The following is a 22,731-nucleotide window of genomic DNA, read 5'->3' as shown; positions in this document are numbered from 1 at the left end:
GTACGTGGGTGTACGTCAACGTCTGGGTCACGATTAGATGAGAGCCGTGGTAGGAGGAAGTGAAAACCGAGAGAGAAGAACCTGACGAGAAGCAGCTCGACTCTCACTGTACCTCTTCTTACCTTCCAGCTAATTCCCCCGAAGAAAAACATGGCTCAGTAAGTTGTTTTCGACGTTTTACCCATTTAGGCAGTGGAACTACGTTTAGTTGTTGTCGAGGTTTATATTTTTAATTAGGCCGTTGATTAGTTTGTTTTAACACACAGTCATCTTTTTTTTTTTTTTTGGGACGTTTGAGTAGTTTTCTTGCTAAACAGCAGAAAAACTTGTCGAAAGCTGAAATAAAAATGTGACATGATATTTATCGTGTAAAACTATACGGATTAGAGACTCAATAATCCCAATGTACTCTGGGAAATGAAGTCATCTTGGACTTTGGGCCCGGGATTTCAGTCAAAACGCCTGGATCCCAACAACAAAGTGATGTAAAAGTCTCAATTCGCGTGTTACAGTCTGTTGCCAGGCTACCATCAGGTTCTGAATTATATGTGACTCCTCTTGTTTTTACAGAGCAGACATTGCACTGATTGGGTTGGCTGTCATGGGCCAGAACCTCATAATGAACATGAACGACCATGGCTTTGTGGTAATACCCTGACTTCATTTTGTTTACACTTCCCCTGGTGCATCATGTTCTCCTGTTGTTGTTGTTGTTGTTGTTTTTCCTCAGTAAGAACAGCATCTTTGTTCAACAGGTCTGCGCCTACAACAGAACCGTGTCCAAGGTGCATGACTTTTTGCAGAACGAGGCCAAGGGCTCAAAGGTGATTGGAGCCGAGTCCCTGGAGGACATGGTGTCCAAGCTGAAGAAGCCCAGGAGGATCATCCTGCTGGTCAAGGCTGGGCAGGCTGTGGATGACTTCATTGATAAACTGGTTGGTGTTTTTCTACCAAACACCTTAGTCATGGGGCATAATAAGATTCCAGTTTTATGATAACTTTGAGTAAACACACCACAATTTCAAGACGTTTGCAAAAAAAGATCTAAAACAAAAATGTACAACCTGATCTTATTTTTTTAATTGTACACAAAGAAGCTGCTCTCCTATTTATAATGTGAGACTGGGAGTGTAAGAAGCTGATATTAGATGCTTAATTAGTCCTCTACAACAGATATACTGATCATAGTTTGCCAACAGCGACGCAATAAGAGTGACGAGTGTCGCTGCTTTACTTTCAATCTCTGTTCTTCAGTGTTTTTTTATAACCAAACAAAACTCTGTCATTAACTTAAGCCAGAGTAGAGAGTAGCAGCCACCTTTTAGCCTACTGACCAGCAGTGCTCACCAACAGGTGGGGGAGAGGCGGCACCACGGTAATTTAAGTGGCATAGAGCCGGGGATAATTTCAGTCACTCCTGCCCTCTCACTAGCGCATTGGTCAATCAGCTAGAAATCGGAATCTGCCAATTTTTCTAGAATCTTCTCTAATTGTTAATCAGCAGGTTTAAATATTGAAGATTTCTTCTCATTAAGTGCATAAAGAAAAAACATCACCATTTTTCGCCTATGAACGCAACAATGAACAGCGGATACTATGACACTTTCTTGGGATTTAATAAAATCCGGTGAAGTCTGGAGACAGTTGTTTTAATGCATAAATTAGAACAATCTTGTGATTTCTTCATTTTCTGTTGGATTTAAAACCGCTGTCATTTATGTGTTAAAGGCATTAAGGGAAAAAAACCCCTGAAATCATCAGATCAGACTTCAAAAACAACAGAAAATCAGAATCAACCAGGAAAAGCCTGACTGGTGCATCTCTACATTAACTTGTAGGAACAGCATCATAACAGACGTTGGCAATTTTAAAAGGATTTAATTTTTAAATCCTTCGTACACCTTTGTACTGGTAAGCGCCAATGCCTGCTTACGTCCTCTGTATTCATTCTTTACAGGTTCCCCTTTTAGAAGCTGGAGACATCATTATCGATGGAGGCAACTCCGAGTACAGAGACACAACGGTAAGTTTCGCAGTTAGGCAGAAACAGTTTATTTCTCAGCGTATATCCTCACAGCTGTTCTTGGGTTTGCGTCACACAGCGGCGGTGTAAGAGTCTGAAAGAAAAGGGCTTGCTGTTCGTTGGGAGTGGAGTGAGTGGTGGAGAGGAGGGAGCTCGTTATGGACCCTCGCTCATGCCAGGGGGACACAAAGAGGCTTGGTGGGTCCTAAACAAAATACAGAAAGTTGGCTTTTTCTTTTATAGTTAAAAGTTAATGTTTGTAATAAGCTGGTAAATGTGAACACTTGATGTTTTTCATTTTTAAGGCCACACATTAAAGACATCTTCCAGAGCATTGCTGCTAAGGTTGGGACAGGAGAGCCTTGCTGTGATTGGGTGGGTGAACCTATTTCTTCTCAAATAGTTTCATGCAGGATACATCAACTTCCACTGTATCACGTCGTCTGACTTGCTTGTGTGTTTCCGGTGCAGGTTGGAGACGAGGGTGCAGGTCATTTTGTAAAAATGGTCCACAATGGCATCGAGTACGGAGACATGCAGCTGATCTGTGAGGCCTACCACCTGATGAAGGATGTCCTGGGCATGGACCATGATGAGATGGCACAGGTGGGCTGGTATTACTGCTTACTGATTGAACAACACAAAATAATGCATGGATGTCAATTGAAGGGAAAGGGATGCATAGAAAACCTGTGTGGTGTGCAAGAGTCAGGCAGTATGTCTCAGTTTTGCCCAACTAGAGACTAAAGCTTTTTCCTGATCTCCTTCAAAATGGCTCAACTCAGTCAGAATGGGTGGAGAGCATCTGTGAGCATTAATTTTCAAGTCTTGTTGGCGTTAACTCAATTCCCTTCTGTTTTTTAACGGCCAGGCATTCGACAGCTGGAACAAGACAGAGCTGGACTCCTTCCTGATCGAGATCACGGCCAACATCCTTAAATACAAGGACGCCGATGGGAAGCACCTGTTGCCCAAAATCCGTGACAGCGCAGGACAGAAAGGCACAGGGAAATGGACGGCCATTTCAGCCCTCGAGTACGGCACACCTGTCACTTTGATCGGTAAGAAGAAGACAAAGACGTTTCTTGTTTCCTTTTATCCTCCTGCAGTGCTGGTTTCTTTCAGTAAACTCTGATCCTTAAGATAATACAAGAAAAGGATTAGGGCACGCCTGTTAGGATTACGGTATAACACAATTATGAAAGAGCAAAGGTCAAATGTATTTTTTTAAGTCAACACGTAGCAGATCGAGTGTTTCTGTTATATTTGATCAATATGAGGCTGCAGGTAAGACGATTAAAAGACTTGTAACGGCCTGCTCCTCTCCAGTGACATAAGAAGGATTTGGATTTGTCGTTTACTCTTACTTTGTTGTGATTTGTCAGAGACAGAGAAGTTATAATTAAAACAAGGAGAACACACTTTAGAACCCATGGATGTAGATAAAGCAGCTCGGAGACCAGCCTCATGGAAAGCTGACTTTTGATCTTTATGGCAAGAACTTTGCCCGTTACCAAATCCATCTAGGTTTTAGTAGGATTAAGTTTATTTAATGCTGTCTGCTCAGTTGCTGCATGCTGCTGCACTCTGAAAGAGCTTCATTGTGTGAGAGCTGATCCAGTTTGTGTGGAGCAGTGAGGAGGGGAGGATTTCAGATGCCTCACTACACGGTTCAGTCTTGCATCATCTAACTGGACAGTTTGTTTTTGCAAAGTCATGCTGACTAAACAGTGAATCTTCACAGCAGAAAGGGATTTAATCCTTGCAAACGACAAACCTTACGTTTTTTTTTTTTTTTTTTCTGTTTCAGGGTGACACTACTGGCTAAACTTTATAAATGATGCCGAGTCATGCTGAGTTTAATTTAACAGTGCTCTACTGATTAGATGGTGTTCTATATATTTGCTGTGAGAGATTTCAGGAAATCTTCTGTCCCTGATTTCTTTTGTCAGAGAACCAGGCTGCTTTTCAGAGTGTAAACGTGGTCGAATTATGTTTCTCTCTCCTCCTCCTCCTCCCTTCCTTTCTGTATCTCAGGGGAGGCCGTCTTTGCCAGATGCCTGTCCTCTCTGAAGGATGAGAGGGTGCGGGCCAGCCGCAGCCTCTCCGGACCCCAGGGGGTCAAATTCAGCGGCAACAAGGCAGCTTTCCTGGAGGACATTAGAAAGGTAGGGTTTACAAGCTCATCTGCTGTCCAGGAGATATACGAAATAAGACTTATTTGTATTATTAAGACATAATACATGTATAGATATGAACACAAAGTGCTTGGCCTCAGTACATTGTGAGTTACCCACATACATACAACATAGTGTGTTTTTCTTTTCATTCTGCCCTTAGGGATGGCCAATATGGGGCTAAAACTGTGTAAAACTCTATATTATATCATATTTTGTTATTGTGCTTCAACAAAATGGAGGTTGTAAAGTATCACAAAATCCATGAGTGTTTTTGGCTCTAGATGTATCTGCCTGAGGTCAGAGCCTGCCAAACATCAATGTTGCTCTAAAACTTATGCCACATCAAACTGTTTACTCCACTGCACCGGTTAGGTGAGGGAGTGAAACTGTGCTGCTAAACGGACCACGTTCACATTACCTTTATATTATTTATGAATGGTAATGTGCCATATTTCTTATTGATGTTATTATTTATTTATTGTGTCAATTACCCGTTACCTGCTTCAGGGCAGCTTTCTAATTTGGTTGTTGTCTTTGTTGACTTTGTCTTGTCTCATTCTGTGTCTGTATGTTTCATGCAGTCTCGCTGTACTACTGCTCACAACAACTTTCCCTTTCGAGAAAATAAAGTTTATCTTATCTAATCTTGCCTGAAACATAACTGCAGCGTTTATTGACGGTGGGAAAATTGTTAAAACTGAAAAGTAACAAACCAACAGCACTAATCACTCATCACTTGGAATTTACTGATGTTACTGACAGGAGTACTCAGGATGAGTTTATTTGCTGATTTGATTTGACCTAAAAGGCTCAAGTTCTGCTTTATTGCAATTGTAGGATCTCTTAGAAAGATCAGTGTTGAAATTTGAACGAGCTTCCCTTGCCCAGAGTTCCTGCAGTCTGAAAAAAGTTTTTAATGTTAACATTATAGGAACTAATTCTGTTGGATTCATGCCAGTTCTTTTCCTTTGTTCTACTTTAAACCCATAAGGTTCAAAATGTCCAAAACGGTTCACTCTAACTTCCTGACTTTGTGCGATCCAGTCTCCAGAGGTACTTGTTGTAACCAGGTGGATGTCTAGACTCCTGTGTAACTTCGCCGGCTGTTGAAAGTGATTGTTTTTGTTTCTCCAGGCTCTCTATGCCTCCAAGATCATTTCATACGCTCAGGGCTTCATGCTGCTGCGGCAGGCAGCCACTGAGTTCGGCTGGTCGCTCAACTACGGCGCCATCGCCCTGATGTGGAGAGGAGGCTGCATCATCCGAAGGTGCTGCTCAGCCTCGTTTCATTCGCATAATTAACACAAATGTTTCATTCCTACTTTTTAAATAATTATTTGGTAGCTAAAGAGGCAACTTTATGTGAATGTAAGTAGGAAAGGAGACATTTTTATTTATTTGCATCACTTATGAGAAAAAAAACTTTTTGGCGTTGGCATAGAGGAAGTAAAATCTGTTCTTTTTTTTGTCATTGTTGTGTGTTGTAAAGTGGGAATTTTATTGAAAGAAAGTATGACCTTCCCTTTACAATCAGACTGAAGAATGACGACTCTGTGGTTGCAACACTGCGTATCTGATGACAAATGTTGCATAAATCAAATCCAACACACCTCCCGGGTGGCGGTTTGTAGCAGAGTTGTGTCTAATTATGTCTAGTAAGTTAGGAAATGTATCAGTTATCATCTGTATTTGTCTACGCTGTCCCTCCTTTCCTCCCCAGCGTTTTCCTCGGCAAAATCAAAGAGGCGTTTGACCGCGACGCTGGCCTGCAGAACTTGCTGCTGGACAATTTCTTTAGCAACGCTGTGCAAGACTGTCAGGTATGAGGAAGGAGGAAGTCGAGCAAACAAACTTGCAACAGCCACATTGACTAAGATGTTTAAACAGTTTATTTCCTCCTTTTTAACAAAGAAATGCAGTGGAGCAAAACCTCAACTTGCTGGTGTAACTTTCAGCAGTCTGATGTTATCTCTTTACTTTTTGTTGTTAAATCCAGACTCCTTGAAGACAGTTAAAGTGAATTCAATCCAACTTGTTGGAAAACATAAATCCTGGCAGCAGATTTCGTGTTGTCTTATTCTGTTATATACTGAACCCATTTTGATTGAGACAGATTCACACATCTAAGACTTGTAGCAAATGTGAAATCTGTTATTCCTGACCAGATGTGTGCTGTTTTTAATGGGCTTGAATGAAGCTGTCATCACGCCTTCTGTCTGCAGGAGTCGTGGCGCAGAACGGTCAGCGTTGGCGTCCAGCACGGCATCCCAATGCCCTGCTTCACCACGGCTCTGTCCTTCTATGACGGATACAGACACGACATGCTGCCTGCGAACCTGCTCCAGGTAAAGACGGCAGCAGCTGCTAGAGAACAGCTCCCACTTAGCAGATGGTCGGGTCTTAAGGGGCATATCAGATTATATGGAGCACATGTAGGAGCTGTGTGGTGGGAACTCTTGTTTCTTGACTCGTTTATTTGCGACAGCATTTACATTCAATTTTTCCACATTTTGTCATTTTACAACAACTGCTGTATATTTTTTGGGGGGTTTTATGTACTAGATCGACACAAAGTAGATCCTTATTAGGTGCAAGGAAAATGGTAAATCTTTTGTCACTTAAAATCAGGTGAGGGATCTGTGGGGAAGTTTAGATTAAAGCTTTGGACATCTTTTGGAGCAACTATTAGTGCAAAATGTAGTAAGTCAGACCTACCCAGAGATGACCGCCCAGTTAAACTGACAGGCCAGGGAAGAACAGCATTTATCAGAGATCCACCCATAAGGCCCATGGTAACTCTGGAGGAGCTGCAGGGATCCATGGCTCAGGTTTGAGAATCTGTCAACCAGACAACTATCAATTGGAGTCAAATCTGATCATTCAAATTTTTATGGAAGAGTGTCAAACTGAAAACCTTTGTTGCAAGAATCCCATAAGGCAACTGGCTCAGCGGGACGAGCACCTCAAGTCTCCTACTGATCTGTGTATCGTTGTATGAATGTGTGAGCGTTTGTGAGTGCGATTGGGTGAATGTGGCTCTAGTGTAAAGCGCTTTGAGGCGTCGGTATGACAGGAAAAGCGCTATGTAAGTTCAGTTCCTTTACCTTAAGAAGTTGAGTTAGAGTTTTGTCCCGAGTCACGTAGGTCATGGCAGAACAAGTGCTCTGGTTAGATGACACAAAAATTAAACTTTGTGGCCTACATGTAAAACAGCAAATACTTTCCATCATCTCTAAACACAGTGGAACATGGTGGTGGCAGCATGATGCTGGGAGGATGATCTGTCCTAGAAAGGACATGGAAACTGGTCAGAGTTGATGGGTAGATGGATTAAGCTAAATCAGTCCTGTAACAGAACCTGTCAGAGGTTCCAAAGACTGGAAAATGGGGTGGAGGTCCACCTTCCAGTTAGTTATCCTAACTATGCAGTCAGAGCTGCAATGGAATGGTTTAGATCAATGTATAGGAGTGTATTAGTTGGCCCAGTCAAAGTCCTGGCCTAAATCCAACGGCAGAACTTCAAATATCTAAAAACTGTGTATCTACTACTGTGTTGATCTCTCATAAAATCACATTAAAGTTTGTTGTTGTAACGTGTCAAAATGTTAACGAGGTCAAGAGGTGTGGATACTTATGCGGGGTACTGCAAAACTAACATAATTGACCAGTTTTGATCATCATTCATTGACAGGTAGCTACAGGTGCTTAAATTGCTTTAATTTTGTTTTTTGTTTTTTTTCAGGCCCAGAGGGATTATTTTGGAGCTCACACATATGAGCTGCTTTCAAACCCCGGTCATTTTATCCACACCAACTGGACGGGCCACGGCGGAAATGTCTCCTCTTCTTCCTACAACGCTTGACAACCATCCTCACCTGGTTCAAAACCACAAATAAGATGTTATGGTTGAGTAAAACAGGATGTTGCTTGGAAAAGAAGACCCCATAACCAACCTCAACAGCCAGCTTCATCCAGACTTTTACTCTTCAGAAACCTCTTGCAGTTTTATTTATCAGAAAGCGGGACCATAGATGATGTGTTGCCTTTCTAGTTCTGTTGTATAAACAATCACAAGAGAGTCCCAGAGTCCACACTGGATTAAGGTGAAGCGTTGTACTGATCTGTTAAAGGTTAAATAAAGATCTCAATCCCTTTTATAATTAGCTTTTATGGTCACTACACTGTGTGAGCTCAGCTGTGGACAAGACTGGGGTTTGTTTGTGTGTAACTATTTTAGGCAACACAGCAAGAAAGGCAGACAAACAAGGTAATCGACTGAAATTACATAGTGGCATTTGTTTGTAAACCTTGATTAATGACTTCATTCACACATCAAAAAACTCATAATCTGCAAATTTCTTATTTTTTGCCCCAAATTGAAAAAAAGAAAAAAGAAAAATCACTAACTGAACAGATGTAAAAACTTTCCCAGAAATCTGATCCTCAGTAAAGTGAATATAATGCATTGTCCAGCAGGGGGCATCAGGGCCACTTCAGGCTGGAGCTCAAAGCCTCTCAATCAACTGATCTTTGCTTTCTTCCAGATTTCATAGGAATTTAGGCTTTTGTTTTTTTTACTGGATACTAAAGTATTTGTAGAGACTGTTGGACTAAATGTACACTTGCAGTCCACTCCAGAATCACGTTTACAGTAGAAATGCCAGATGATTGAAGGGATCTGGTACAGATCATGGGTTTGTAGTTTAATCTCTGGCAGATTAAAATATATATATTTATTTTGTTTTCCATAAGCTGTTTTAAAACACCTTGTTCTGGACCCCTGCTGAAGAAGGGTTGGGTCGTTGCAAGGCTGGTTTATGTTGTTTGGTCCAAAGAAGCATCTTAAGTAGAAGCTACCTTCTGGGTTTCCAGCAGAACATGTAGCACTGCAACACAATTAGCAGAGGTGCTACTGCTATGACTGCTGTATATTTAACATGGGACAAGGTTCTCTGGTTGCCATTTATCTGCTTCTGATTTACATCCAGGTGAGACTGATCCATGATGCCCCCCATCTCCCTGCTTTGTATCATCATATTTTCTTACCTTTGTCTATGTTCTGCTGCCTAACAACACCATACAGTTCCAGTCAGGTCACATCCACTCTCCATATGCACAAACGTCATCTTAATTATGGCCGTTTCAAGGTGGAATGGTTATACAACATAGAACTGCAAGGGGTTTTAAAAACAAGAGGTTTGAGTTGTAAGAGGTTGTGGATTTTAGCAGATTCCAGATTCTAACCCAGTTCTTGTGTATTTGAGGCAGTTCCACCGCAACAGAACAAACCCTCTGATGCAAACTCCGCCATACTTGACCGTTTGTGCTGTGTCCTTTATTTAAGAGCTTCCCTTTGACTTGTTAAACCCAGCTCTTGTCATTGGTCAAACTTTTCTCAGAAGATATGGGCCCTGCTCTAGAGGCAACTGTAAATGTTAATCGTGCTTGAAGATGTAGATTTTGGAGCAGGGGTTTATTTTTTTTGGACGACAACCTCCGAGTCAATGTTGATGAGCTCACTTCATGACAGGCACTCCAGCTTTAATGTAGCCTTGATGGTTCTCGGGTTGCACCTGAACATCCTGACTAATTTACTTCCATCTGAGGGTGACAGTTTTGGTCAGATGGTTGAAACTGGGACTGAACCAGTTGTTCCAACAGGACAAGGATCCAAAACATTAAATGTAGTTTTGGAATGTATGAAGCAGGCTAATATTAAGCTTCTTGTATGACCTCCTGGAAGACCCAACCTTAGTTATATTAAAAATGTATGGACTGTGCTTAGAAGCCAAGTCTGAGGCAGGAAACCAATCAGATGTGCCTATTCTGCCAAGAGAAGAGAGCAAGTATCCAGCCCAAATGGAGAAGTTTGTGGATGGCCACAAAAAGTGTGTGGTGGAGGTTTAACCTGCTCCGGGACATTATTTAGGGTGTATGTATATATTTGAGAATGTGTGTATAATTTCAAATGCTGATTAGAGAAAATCAACATTTAATTCAAACGTCTTCACCCAATTCTTGTGTTTAAAATTCATTTCAAGATGTTAATTTTCTAATCAACAATAATCAGCAACAGTTCAAATCAAAAACCCAAAGTTAATGACGATGTATGTAAAGTTTTGACCAGGGCTGTAAATGTGAGAAAGAAACACAAACATTTAAAGCCCCACGTTCAGATTAGCCATTGATAACCCTCCTGTTGTTCTAGTCTGACTGTTACATCATCAGCTTCTGAGATAGGTGGATCACCACAGCTGCTGTTACACCCACCACAATGGATCTGACAACACAGCTGTTATCACACTGGTAAACAGCAAACAAAGCCTCATTACACCTTGTGTTGTCTTAGTTGACTCTTACATTGATGTTAGTGTAATGCTCCCCTTCACACATTGTGGGACACTTCAGACCTTCCTGCTTGACTCCATGTTAAAGCTTTGTACTTGAAGAACAAATACGGCATAAATATTGTCACTAATTTAATAACCAACGCATTAAGACCATAAACAAACCTCAGTTATCTGGATGAGGATCCCTTTGCAAACCTTTGGGCTCGTGTTCTCGCAGACCCCCGATGATTAGCAGTTTTTGCATTGGTTGAGGCTATTCAAGCTCAGTGAAGCCTCGTGGAGGTGAAACAGTGACTCATCTGCAGACGTCTGCATTGAACAGAAGCCAGACGCCAAGGTGATGCATGATGTAGCAGATGTTTGCTTTGATTTCCCTTTATCCACAGTGAGACTGACGTGCAACCAGTCTGAACTAATTCAGCAGACTGAAGGTCGCATTTTGTTTTACAGAGGTCAACATCTTTTAGCTTATGACTAAAAAGTGTACACACCCCTGTTAGAATGCCAGGTGTTTGTGATGTAAAGTGACATTCATCCTGTACAACTCAACTGAAAAAAGCAGATCTGTTAGAGGGGCAGATATAATTTAAAAGCTGCAGTAACCTGGTTGCATAAGTGCTCACACTCTAAAACTAATACTTGGTTGAAGAATCCTTTGACTTGATGATACCGTTCAGTATTTTTGGTAGGAGCTGGTCAGCGTCCCACATCTTGACATGGTAATATGTACCCACTCTTAAGTATAAGCTGTTAATGTTAGATGTGCACAATATAAACTTAAATGCTGGAAAGTGTTTTATGTATTGCTTTAAGGGTTCGCCCTATACAACCAGGGCATTTCTGCTTTTCCCCCTTTTATAATTGCTTGTTTTTCCACTAGAGTTGAACAGGATAAATGTCACATTACGTATAGAAAAGGTTTTTATCAATAGTGGGATTATGACAGGGGTGTGTACGCGTTTGAGACCCACTGCAAAGCTACTAAAATGCTCCATGTCTTGCTAGACTGAAACTGACCAATTTTGGCTTTTAAATAAAGTTTTGTTGATGTGACCCCAACTGGTCACATCAACAGCAGGCTGTCAAGATAGAAACTACAACAGAAAGTGTAAATTGAGCCACATATTTTTCTGTACTTAATAATTTTAAATGTATTTGTTCACGGCTGAATACTCTATACAGGTTTTCTTTTTCAGGCGATGTTCCCCACTGCAGTGCTGTTGCTGCACTTCTTCACATTTTTCATACAGCAAAGGCGTGCTGTAAGGCAGAGACAGAAACTCTATAAAAAAAATAACTCTAGTTTAGAAATCAAGTAACAGTAATTTCACGAAACGGTCTGAAAACATTGTGGGATAAATTTTTCTAAAAGTTAATAAGACCCAGAGTAACAAGTCTTTAATATTTCATTATTATCTCAACAAACCTACAGCTCTAAATCGGTTAGCCTTGGTGTTTACCAAGTGACAGGATGCCATGTGTGAATACAAACAGAAGCTGAATTTGGACATTCATGATCCTGACGTCAACAGCCACAGTTAGGCAGCAGATAGACGGAGACTATCAGCAGCCAGAGCACTGCTGTCGTCATGACATGTTCTCTGTTTAGTCTTTTCCATTCAAGTGTTATAAGTTTATGCAGTATCATTTCTACTTAAGTGCAATTGTATATCTGTTTAATTGTACATATGCAACCCAACTAATGAAAAGCTTGTCAGTCACATTTTGAGAGAAACAAAAAACTAAATTAGATGATTTTTTTTTGTCTTTTTGCAGATGACGGGGGTCTGAAATCTGCAGCTTTGGAGCCATGTGTGGCCCTTTGAAACTTGAGCACAAAAGTATAGATGAGCAATGTTTATTTTCTTTGTAAACATATCATTAAAAGTTGGGTTAAGCTCCCCCTGGTTGTGAGACTTATACTAAAAGTAGCTTTTCTTTGCTCAAAAGATTAATAAATTAAGTTTCACAAGATATAATTTCATTTTAGTTCATTTATGAAGTTATAGGTTATCTGTTTTTCCTAAGGAACCAGTAGGTTTTTGACTCAAGCAATTTATTTTGGTAGAAGACAAAAATATATTTGTTCATTTCATACATAGGTAGAACCTGAGTCTTGATTTTAGCTGTTTTCAGGAACACGCAAGATGCCTCAGTAAAGATGAAAATAAGGAAACACTCACTAATGCTTACCTGGTCTTATATTATTTTTGCATATTTTTTGAAATGATCAAGATGCAACAGCACAACCTGCTGGTGAAAGATTGTACACCTCCTGCCAGTCAAGTTGAAAACATTACAGAGAATAGTAGAAGTCGACACCCCCTGCCGACCTTATGTTAAAACGCACTTGTCTAAGTAATAATGTAGTCACCTCCATTACCAAAATACAGGTTATATTTATCATCTGTTCCGCCAAATTGTTAGTAACGTTAAATGGCTTTCAACACTCTTAATAATCAAGTCAAAGTTAATCACAACATTAAACTAACTTACTGCAATACTCACAGTAACATACCACTAGAACGGAAAGTAATGACTGAGAATTATCTTCAACAACCAGCAAAACCACTCCGATCATACTCTTCCCTTCGCTGCTTTTAAACAGCAGTGAACGGTCATCAATAGTAAAAACCAATGATCAAAAATCATAGTTTTATACTCGCTTCACGCTCAGGAAAGAGTATCACCATCTCTTCATCGTGGTTAGCGAGACCATACAGTTTAGAAACACATTCCTCAAGTTAAAAACTATAGAAATGATCCCTGAAAGTATAGTCTTAACCCGTTTAAATGCCTTCCCAGCTGCTAGTATGAACGCCATATCCTTCTCAGTGTCGGTACCAACAACACTTGGAAGTCTCCACACGTAATTAAAGTAGAATTGAACACACATACCGATTTTAAAAGCCAGGTACGTGTAAATGTTTGTAACCATATTTCTGAACATTAATAAGAGTTTTAAAAGGTTTTTGCACTACCCATAAAGCCTTGCGGTTACATGTTCCGCCTCTCAATTAGTTACTTCGATCCCACATGGTAGCATTGTGAGTAACACAGACACTATCACGGCCCGCTGGATAACCGTAGTCAGCAGTCCCCTAAATTATGTACGAATGATTCCTTTAAATCATTTTGTTACAATTTGATTTAATGTATAATAACATTTTTTGGATAAATTCAATTTAAGCTTTTCAGTAAGGATCATAAAAAAATATTTATGCAATGATCTATATACCTGTTTCACTTTTTAAATAAAATTACCATTACCAAAATAAATGTTCATCTACGCTCCTAAATGAAAGTCAAAGAGCTGAATGCATGAAAAAAAAAAAAAAAACTCCAACTCTCTCCAGTAAAAAACATGTTTACCAAAACTAAGACCACATACAACTTAAAAAAAACTATGTTTTTATTTTACAATGCAACACTAATATCTCAATACAAAGTTTGATTCTGCCTGCACTAAAATCCTTAAACTGTAAAATGCCAATACACTTCATCATTAAAGTAAACAGCTGTCAACATATCCTGCTATTCTAATACAACTTTTTACCACATTACTAATTGAATGATTTATACTCACATGTATGTGTAACTTGTGAAGTGAAAGATATTTACGAACATGTTCTAGCGAGGTAGATTTGAACAGTTTTGGAAGACAAAAAAAAAAAAGAAATTTCTAACAAGGTCCCAATATGTAAAAATAACAACAACAAATATCTTAAATTTTAAAATCATCACTCTGAGTGATCGAATGTTTCTTGCTAATGAGGTGCCGTAGATCCGTCCCAGAATTAAGGCGGTTTTGGCTTCATCTTCAGCGTGGCCAACTCCAAACCAGGGCTCAGAAGAAAATCTGGCTTTTCCATATCCGACGATCCTAAACATGTGAATTAAAGTGTTGGCAGTTCAATAAAAGTCAAAAACAAGTCTTTGTCAAGAGGGTATTTTCCCTATTCAAATTAAGTTTTATTTCACACTTCCCATTGATTCACAAAAACATAGAAAATGCATTCGAAACCACTTCAAACACAAACTTTCAATGGGAACTATTCAAACATTCAACCAGAACATCTTTCAAACTTCAGCACTCTTTCTGTGCCCCCCCTCACACAGACTTCACAAACAAAGTCCCATTTTCACACAAAGAGGGTGGTAACGAGAAAATAAGACACATTCACATCAAATTGGGCAGCAAGAAAATACCAACTAAAAGATACAGACATTCATAGCACTTGACAATTCAGTGTGATTTTTTGTTTTTTTTACTGAATCAGGTTTGGATAGAAAACGCTATGAGAAAGCAGAAAACTCAGGGATCTGAAGATGCAAGAAATGTCCTTGTTTTGGTCACTGAGAACACACACGTACTTTGCTTCTTCCTCTCACACTCGCACAAAGCCACAGGTTCCTCTCATCTCGCCCAGGCATTTGTCTTTCAAAAAATAAAAATAAAGCACAAACAGTACTTGCTTTCCTTCCTTTTGCTCACTCTCATTCGGTCCAACACCAAATCCACTCAATGAGATCAAAACGCGACAAGGGCAGACAAGATTTCTATATCCCGGAAAAAGAAAAAAAAAAAGAGGGAGGGGAGGAAAGAAAGGCAACACCCACCGTCTAACACCGTATATGCAGAGTGAAGCTGTGTTCTCGGATGATAAAGCATTTACACGTGGGAGGAGGGGAAGGGATACTGAGATCTGCCCAACATTGCAGCCAATGATGTGACTCCTCCCGGGAAATTGTGAAAGAGTTGGTGAACTGCGGAAGAGACGTTCATGAAGCCGTTTCCAAAAGAAAAAAAAAACAAACAAAACAAACTACAATATAATGCATAAATATATAATTATCTAACAGCCAGCTTAACAACCGACTGTGGGGAGATTTGAACATACTCGTGCATGTATATAAATAGTTGTGGTGCATGCATGGTCATCTCCTCTGAACATTTTCTCACAAACCAAACTACTGCTAGGAGGGTTCCACAAACTAAACTTTTCACCCATTCAATGCATGACTACACAGCCAGTCACACAAGTAGAAATGTTTGCTTTAACAAAATAAAAGGCAGTGTTTCTTCTTTTTAAATAAGATATAAGCCATTCCTTCCTGCAGGTATACTTACCAGACCTGCCTAACAGAAAGAGAAAATGTCAACTCTCAGCTGCCTACATTCCCCAACTAGAAGACTTGGACTCCATTGACGTGCCAAAGTCGGAGCTGAAGCCGCTGCTGGGGACGGTGTTAGTGCCTGCAGCCCAGCCGAGGCTAGCTGAGCTGGGGCTGCTGTAACTGGTGCTGGCAGAGCTATACGTCGGATCTCTGGTCGTAGAGGCTGTGCCTGCTGCTGTGGTCAACCCCTGCTGGTTAGCCAGCATGCCCATCATTCCCCAACTACTCTGCAGTGCTGCCTGAGCTGCTGCCACCATTGCTGGGTTAAGGCCCAGAGCACCAAAGTTAACCCCACCACTACCGCTGCCTAGCCCACCGCGATTACTACCATACCCTTGACTGAACCCGCCAGCCCCAAACCGCCCCCGATCCATCATTTGCCTACTGTTATTGTGTTTGGGTTCAGCGTTGGAAATGTGCACGCTGACACCCTTGATGATCAGGTCCTCTCCACACAGTGCCTGGGCAACCTATGGAAGAAGTGAAGGAGAAAAATGAACACCACAGGCTGTTGTTGTTTACTTCTATTCTACGACAGTGCAATTATTTACAGTCTGTGCTTTATCCATTAATACGGTGCCTTGCAACCCCATTCAGCCCCCTTGAACCACCTTCCGCTGCAGTTACAGCTGCAGTCTTCGTTTGGGTATGTCTCTACCAGCTTTGTACATTTTAAAACTAAAGTTTTTGCCCCTTCTTCTAATAGTCTTGGAGGATTGCCCAGTTTTTAGCTCTGTCCATCTTTCCATTAACTCTGACCAGCTTCCCTGTCCCTGCTGAAGAAAAGCATCCCCTCAGCATGATACCACCACCTCCATGTTTAACAGAGGGGATGGTTGTCTCATCTGACTTGAGCATCTTCTTCCACATAACTGCTGTGTCCCCTCCATGGCTAGCTTTTTTTTAACAGCACCTCTTTCATAAAGGTAGATTTGTAGAGTCCACAACTACTGCCATAATATGACCACTATAAGCTAGCATTGGGTGGCCATAGTGGTGGCTGTAAAATAATTAACACGTGAACATGTTTGAGAGGTGTGAATACTTTTGCAAGACACCAAACTGTTTCTAAATATTTTTGATTCCTACTGTAACATAAAATATCTTAAAATGATGAAATGTGCTAATATTCAGCCTAAGCAAAGTGCAGCAGCTCTAACCTGATCATCAGCAAATGTGACAAATGCAAACGCCCGGAAAGGTTTGGGAATGAAGACGTCAGTGACTTCACCATACTGCATGAAGTACTGCCTCAGATCATCTGTCGTCATGTCCTCTGTGCAGCGGCCGACAAAGATTTTACGGCTTCGCATCGGTTCATCGGGAGATGCCTGAGGAGATAAAGAAGCACAGTCAGATTAAAAAATAATAATAATAATCTTAACAGTAAAAGAAATAACCAAAATCTCATAAAAGTATACAACTTTTAAGATTGTTTAATGAGTTATTTCCAGTGTACCTTTGAGTTTGGAAGTTTGCAGTCACACCATCTTCCATCAATCATGTGTCTCTGAGCAATGACTTTCGTTTGTGTCTCATAGTCAGTAAAGCGGACAAACCCAAAACCTTTTGAGTTGCCAGTTTTTGCGTCTCTTTTCACCTGGAAAGGGCAAAGAGCGAGAATGAAAGATTAATTACTATTTTATAATTACCACCCCATTATATTGACAATATTACAGCTGGATGATACATCAGTACCTGCACCATGATGACCTCCCCAAAGGTAGTAAAATAGTCTTTGAGGTCTTGTTCTGTTGTTTTCCAAGGCAACCCGAGGACTATGAGATCTGATGTTTTCTGAAAACCTCTTTTAATTTTAACAGCCGATGCTGCGTCTATTTCATCCATCTTTCTTTTGTTATCTGTGAAGAATAAACAGATTCTGACATAAGAAAAAAACAACACTTTCAATTACAAAAATTGAATAACTAGACACAGACCATACCTCTTCTAGGGACACAAAGCAAACATACACAGAAACAATTATAAGCAAACATTTATTTGGTGTTATTTTTATATAATAATTGGTAAAGCTACTTTTTTGCAGCTAGTTATTTTAAGTCTGATTTCGCTCAACTGAATGTTTGTTGTCATACGTCTTCTTTGCTAGTTCGTACCCTTGTTTCATTACCATTTTGTGCCAACCCACTTCTATTTCTATTACTTTATATAAACTATTTCATACATATGATTCAGGACACTGTCGTTATTTTGCTTTTTGACCCAACAGTTGGATTTGACACAGTTTAGAACAGGACTCTAAGCACCCGGCTGAACTACTGCGGGTTTTAATGACAAAATGCTCTAGCCGGGTAGCTGGAGAGAATCTGGTTTTACCTGCCTGACAGCAGTTTTGCTGCAAGCTCGGATACGGTTTTTGTTTTAAGCTCCGAGAACTTGTGGAGCTCCTAAGGGCACAATTTATTCATATATTTTTTATATTTTTTGTGGCACTAGTGGTGTTTATTTTTCTATTTTTTTCTGAAAGTAAGCTGACAGGAAATGGGGAGGAGAGAGGGGGAAGACATGCGGCAAATGTCAATGGGCTGGGTCTTCTTTGAGGACTAAGGCCTCTGTACCCCTGTGCCACCGCCGCACCCTAAGGGCACGATTTTGAGGCCACTTTTATTTCCCATCTAGATGCTCCCTTTATGTTAATCTTCAGAACATATAACATCTAGATTCCTTCATTTGCCGACTCTCGCACTCTGGGTATCTGGAAGACCCTTTTAAAGGCACACGTAAAAGGTATGGGCTGATATTTAATTCAAATCTTAACAGCTATACAGTGATCCCTTTTTAAAGTGAGGCTTTTTATCTGAAGTGAAATCTTTGTTAAGTTTTAAAGACATAGAACAGGTGATCCACACTTTTATTACAACTGGATTATTGTAACGCTTTATACATTGGTGTCAAGCTTCTACTTCCCCTTTCTGAGAGGATTGCTCCATCCAGCTCTCCACGCAACAGGTCCGGACTTCTGTTTAAGCTGGTGTCGGGAAATGACACACCTAACCTCCAACAGCCTACATCCAGAAGGCTCACCTTTTTTCATCGGCTGTTCATTCCCTAATTTTACAACCTGCTTTGAGTATTTGGCTTGGGTTAATTTTAGTGACTTAGCACGAGCTCAAAGGGCGTTGTTTCAACAAGTTTGGGCTTAAAGCCACCTATGAAAACCTCCTAGAACCATTTAGAACCGGGCAACAAACTTTTTTTTTTTAACCACCAACACAAAACCAAAAATAAGCTGACTTAAATAATTCACTGCCCACAATTTATCTAGAATTTTATAAGCTTTCTTTAATTAGCCTTACATCAATGCAGTTTGACAAGAATGTCTCAGCTTGTCTTCTGACATGAAACACATGAATTTCTCTGTCCTGTTCCTGCTTCCCTGTCAGGAACTCCCATTTCTTTTTAGAACTGATTTAAAACTCTAATAGTTGACCATTGAGGCACTGAATGGACAGGCTTATGGGCACTGGTCTGACCTCCTGTGGCCTAATTTTGCTTTTAATTGTACCAAGTTCTAGGCCTTCTGTTTGCAGTTCATAAGCTGTGGAACAAACTGCCCCTAAACATGAGACAGGCTTCAACTCTCTGTTTTTAAGTCTCATCTTAGAAAACACCATCACTCATTGGTTTTTGATACAGCATACGTGCTGCCATTTTTCTTTATTGCTATTTTGATCATTTACATTGTGTAATTTATGACTCATTTACTTCTGAGTTTTCACTTGTTTTCTGTGTTGTTTTCATTATTGTACTACTTTAGTTATAGTTCCATTGCAAACACTCAGTTTAACGTTCAGTATAAATAATCTTGAGCTTTATTTGAACCAGTGGATGGTTTTTGAGGGATTTATGCAGAAATATTGATATGGTTATTAAGTTTTGTCTTCACGGTAAACTCTAAAGAAAACCATGCACTGTGCACACTCACATACACCAAGATCTAAGATGTTAGCTTTTGTCATCTGTACCTTATTGTTGCATTTGATCATCAAGTAACAAAATTTGTTGTTAGATTTATGATGCACAATCAGTCATTTCTAACCATGTTCCTCAGGAACCAATTGTTCTATCTTTTTTTTAGATGTGTACCTGTCCCAGCAACTACTTTATAGTTGTATTACTTCCTCAACATGCCATCCAGTTCTGCAGGAGCCTGATTCGTTTGAATCAAGTGTGTTGCAACCAAAGAGGAACATATCTAAAACATGAAGAACAATGGGACCCAAGGAGAAGGGTTGAGGACTAATGTGTTTGACCAAACACTAGTACCTTCTAATGCAGTGCAACTAAACAGAAAAAAATAGGATGAAAACATGGCATACAGAGGGTTTTGTTTAATAGCATAAACTAGCTGCTGATTCTGATAATAAACTTACTTTAAATACAGGGTTGAAGTTTGCAGACAGCGCATCATGCTGCTTATAAATAACAAGAAAACACATATCCTGTCTCACCTTTGGGGTAGTTAACGACATAGACCAGGTTTCCCCAGCTGCTCTCTGGTGCATGCAGGATTCCCTCCACCAGCCGGACCCCCCTCATGCACTGGGACTCCGGGTTTCTGTATCGCAGACCACAAGCCCCGGGGAATTGGGCAGCTACCGAGGACAACAGAACAGTCCCATCGTCCTCTGAAGGGATCTCCATGGGCTCCTCATTCTCATCCTCAGCCACCCGAATATACAGCTCTGACATGTCGCTCCGGGATGGCTGAGCCCTGGTCCGAGAGCAGTCAGCTAATAACAGAGCTCAAGTTGTTGATTTAAATAGGGATGCAACGCGAGTTTAAAGGTCTCAAACCTGGCCCAGGTGCTCTTCTATTTAAACAAAAACCAAGTAAAAACAACAGAAGTCAGGAGCGGACAAACCGTGCACATTCGATAGCTGTAACTTTCAAAAGCTGGCGGTCATGAAAGCCGAATTTATTTCTCTCAACGCTAAACAAGTTAGCCAGCTAGCCGAAGAGCTAGCAAACTCAAAGCAGCTCGGAAAATTAATGACTATGTTTAAATGTCAGCGAATAAACAAGTCTTATTCTAGCCTACTAGATACTCATTGAAAACACAATATAAACAAAAACGTCGACAAGTTGTTGTTTTCGATTAAATTTAATTTACGAAATCCGCACAGCTACACAGCTAACAAAATGGCCGCGGAGCGCTCACCTTGTGAAGATGACATCATTGAGATGGAAGGACGCACTTTCATGTCTCCGTAGGAGGGTCGAAAATTCAAACAATTAAAATGTTTACGTAATATTATGACCCATGGCAATGTTTTTTTTAACCTTTCAGAATTAAAACATATTTAATATTTTGGTGTGGTGTCAATGTATTCGTGTCTCATAGTTTTTGGTTTACAAATCTTTAGTCGTGTGGCGTCCCCTTTAAAGACAAACCATGACGGTTCAGTTTAAAAACCCAAACAAAAGGTGCTCAGCTATTTATTTTTTTTTAGAAAACAAAATGTACATTTAATAATTATGTGGCAAAACGAAAACAAAAAACGTGAATTTGTATAAACAATTCTTAAAAACGACTTTATTCTGTGTAATTAATGCCCAAGCTAACTTTCCTGTAGAACAGCTCTGTACACAATGGGATGTCAGTCTTTTCTCTACATGGTCTTTACAGTTCTCCTCTGCAAGCTGAAGTAAGCTGAAGACTGCAGGCTAGCTAACCTAGCCAATACCATGGTTAATTATTCAGCTAACATCAGCTTGTTATATTCCCAGTGATACTTTGAGAAGAACAGAATAGTTATAATAATTGTCCAATAAGCATGTTTAGTGGAAATGGCTGCAAAATTCGGCAGGTGTTTATTACATGTTTGGATTTGGTCTTCCATCACTTTGTGTAGATCTGTTTAAAAATCTTTGTTTCTTGTTTTTTTATTATCTTTCTTTTATTTTTGCAGCTGACCCTAACTTTAAGTTTATCTCACCGCTTGTAGCTAAAGTCGAATTAATTTTTTTTTCTTTTTCTAAATTAAACTTATTTGTAAGGCATTGTTAAGTTAGTGATACTCCTATAATCTGGGAAAGAGGCAAAGTCAGACAAACACATAAACTTATGTGCAACAAACATGGTTCTGATAGATACCACAATCAGCAGATTACAGCGTAAGAAGACAGGTTATTGGGCCTGGATAAAGAACATCTGTCAAATGTATAGTCTTTTACTAGGGAAACTGTGTAAGAGAAACAGTAATCAGTGCTCAGGTCTCTCCCACATGGCTGTTAGCTGAGCTTTGGATGAGAAGATCGCATCACAAAGAGAGACAGAAATCAGAATTGACAAATACAGTCTCTCTATTACTTGTATTTACTATAAAACATTGGTTTAAATGGCAAACTTAGATTGTTGGAAAACCTCAGATTTGTTAGGTCAAATTACCAAATTCTTCCATATTTTACATTTTACAGGGAATTAAATTCTGATTGCATCTCCGATTCGGTAAAGCTGTCTGTGTTTTCTGCAAAACAAAAAATGAGAGGCCCCAAACATAAAGGTGTGTGCTGGATCAGGATTGACTTGTAATCTAGTGTTACACCAAATTCTTTGACCGTCAGCTATTAAAATCCAGAGTTTAATACTAAAAGAAATTTCAAAGTATTTGAAAAATGTTGATGGGGAGGCATGTGGCAAACCATGTATGTAGGTTCTCTAAATTCTGTGACTATCAATCTTTGTGACTGCAGATGGCGCTGTTCTGATGGCTGTTATCAGAAATTGAGACTGAACTATAACTTGCAGAAAATGTATTTACAAGTGAACAAAACCTTTTCATTTGACCCTCTTTGTCCTCCACAGTATGAAAACGTTGATTACCACAGACATAAGAAGTGGGACTAAAACCCAGGTGAAAAACATCCATATTCTGATTGCTGAGGGTCAAACAAATATGACTGTTAGGTATTATTCAGTCAACTCAGAGGTAAGAACGATACAGAGTCAGTTTTACTTGTGACAAGGGTAGCCCA

The 22,731-nt window shown here is 40.0% G+C and overlaps 2 protein-coding genes and 1 non-coding gene across 7 annotated transcripts; 1 reads left to right on the top strand and 2 right to left on the bottom strand.

Annotated features, from left to right (window-relative positions):
• pgd (phosphogluconate dehydrogenase) lies at positions 1–8,366 on the top strand. Of its 2 annotated transcripts, XM_047364665.1 has the most exons (13): positions 2–158; positions 571–646; positions 756–935; positions 1,958–2,023; positions 2,103–2,221; positions 2,329–2,398; positions 2,495–2,629; positions 2,895–3,084; positions 4,061–4,191; positions 5,338–5,471; positions 5,924–6,023; positions 6,426–6,548; positions 7,946–8,366. In XM_047364665.1, the coding sequence occupies exons 1-13, from the start codon at positions 151–153 to the stop codon at positions 8,063–8,065; spliced, it is 1,452 nt and encodes a 483-aa protein (XP_047220621.1). In that variant the 5' UTR covers positions 2–150; the 3' UTR covers positions 8,066–8,366. The 2 variants fall into 2 exon arrangements, with proteins under 2 accessions (XP_047220629.1, XP_047220621.1); XM_047364673.1 differs by lacking the exons at positions 5,924–6,023; positions 6,426–6,548; positions 7,946–8,366 and adding an exon at positions 5,738–5,916 and having other exon boundaries at positions 1–158.
• Positions 8,367–13,120: 4,754 nt separating this feature from the next.
• Positions 13,121–13,335, bottom strand: LOC124877270. Its single transcript, XR_007040488.1, has one exon. It is a non-coding gene; the product is annotated as a small nucleolar RNA U3 (small nucleolar RNA).
• Positions 13,336–13,947: 612 nt separating this feature from the next.
• Positions 13,948–20,921, bottom strand: tardbpa (TAR DNA binding protein a). Of its 4 annotated transcripts, XR_007039945.1 has the most exons (7): positions 20,204–20,920; positions 17,430–17,593; positions 17,191–17,331; positions 16,892–17,062; positions 16,117–16,201; positions 15,174–15,320; positions 13,948–14,436 (listed from the first exon to the last, which is right to left on the bottom strand). XR_007039945.1 is itself a non-coding variant. In XM_047376841.1 (6 exons), exons 1-6 carry the CDS (start codon positions 20,442–20,444, stop codon positions 15,226–15,228), a joined length of 897 nt encoding a protein of 298 aa, XP_047232797.1. In that variant the 5' UTR covers positions 20,445–20,920; the 3' UTR covers positions 14,487–15,225. The 4 variants fall into 4 exon arrangements, 2 of the variants coding, with proteins under 2 accessions (XP_047232797.1, XP_047232778.1); XR_007039944.1 differs by having other exon boundaries at positions 14,928–16,201; positions 20,204–20,921; XM_047376841.1 differs by lacking the exon at positions 13,948–14,436 and having other exon boundaries at positions 14,487–15,320.
• Positions 20,922–22,731: the final 1,810 nt, after the last annotated feature.

This window comes from Girardinichthys multiradiatus, chromosome 1 (genome assembly GCF_021462225.1).
Source record: "Girardinichthys multiradiatus isolate DD_20200921_A chromosome 1, DD_fGirMul_XY1, whole genome shotgun sequence".
Lineage (NCBI taxonomy): Eukaryota > Metazoa > Chordata > Actinopteri > Cyprinodontiformes > Goodeidae > Girardinichthys > Girardinichthys multiradiatus.
The sequence above is the reverse complement of the archived record's forward strand: the minus strand, read 5'-3'. Positions and strand labels throughout refer to the sequence as shown.

Bases quoted from the DNA above. Each gene is read 5' to 3' on its own strand.
- tardbpa (XM_047376822.1), bottom strand. From the start codon at position 20,444: ATGTCAGAGCTGTATATTCGGGTGGCTGAGGATGAGAATGAGGAGCCC. The intron at 17,332-17,429 runs GTACTGATGTAT...TGCCCTTTCCAG, and splicing joins GGGAGGTCATCATGGTGCAG to GTGAAAAGAGACGCAAAAAC. The intron at 16,202-16,891 runs GTTAGAGCTGCT...CTTCTTCCATAG, and splicing joins TCACATTTGCTGATGATCAG to GTTGCCCAGGCACTGTGTGG.
- pgd (XM_047364665.1), top strand. The intron at 2,399-2,494 runs GTGGGTGAACCT...TTTCCGGTGCAG, and splicing joins GAGAGCCTTGCTGTGATTGG to GTTGGAGACGAGGGTGCAGG. The intron at 3,085-4,060 runs GTAAGAAGAAGA...TCTGTATCTCAG, and splicing joins CACACCTGTCACTTTGATCG to GGGAGGCCGTCTTTGCCAGA.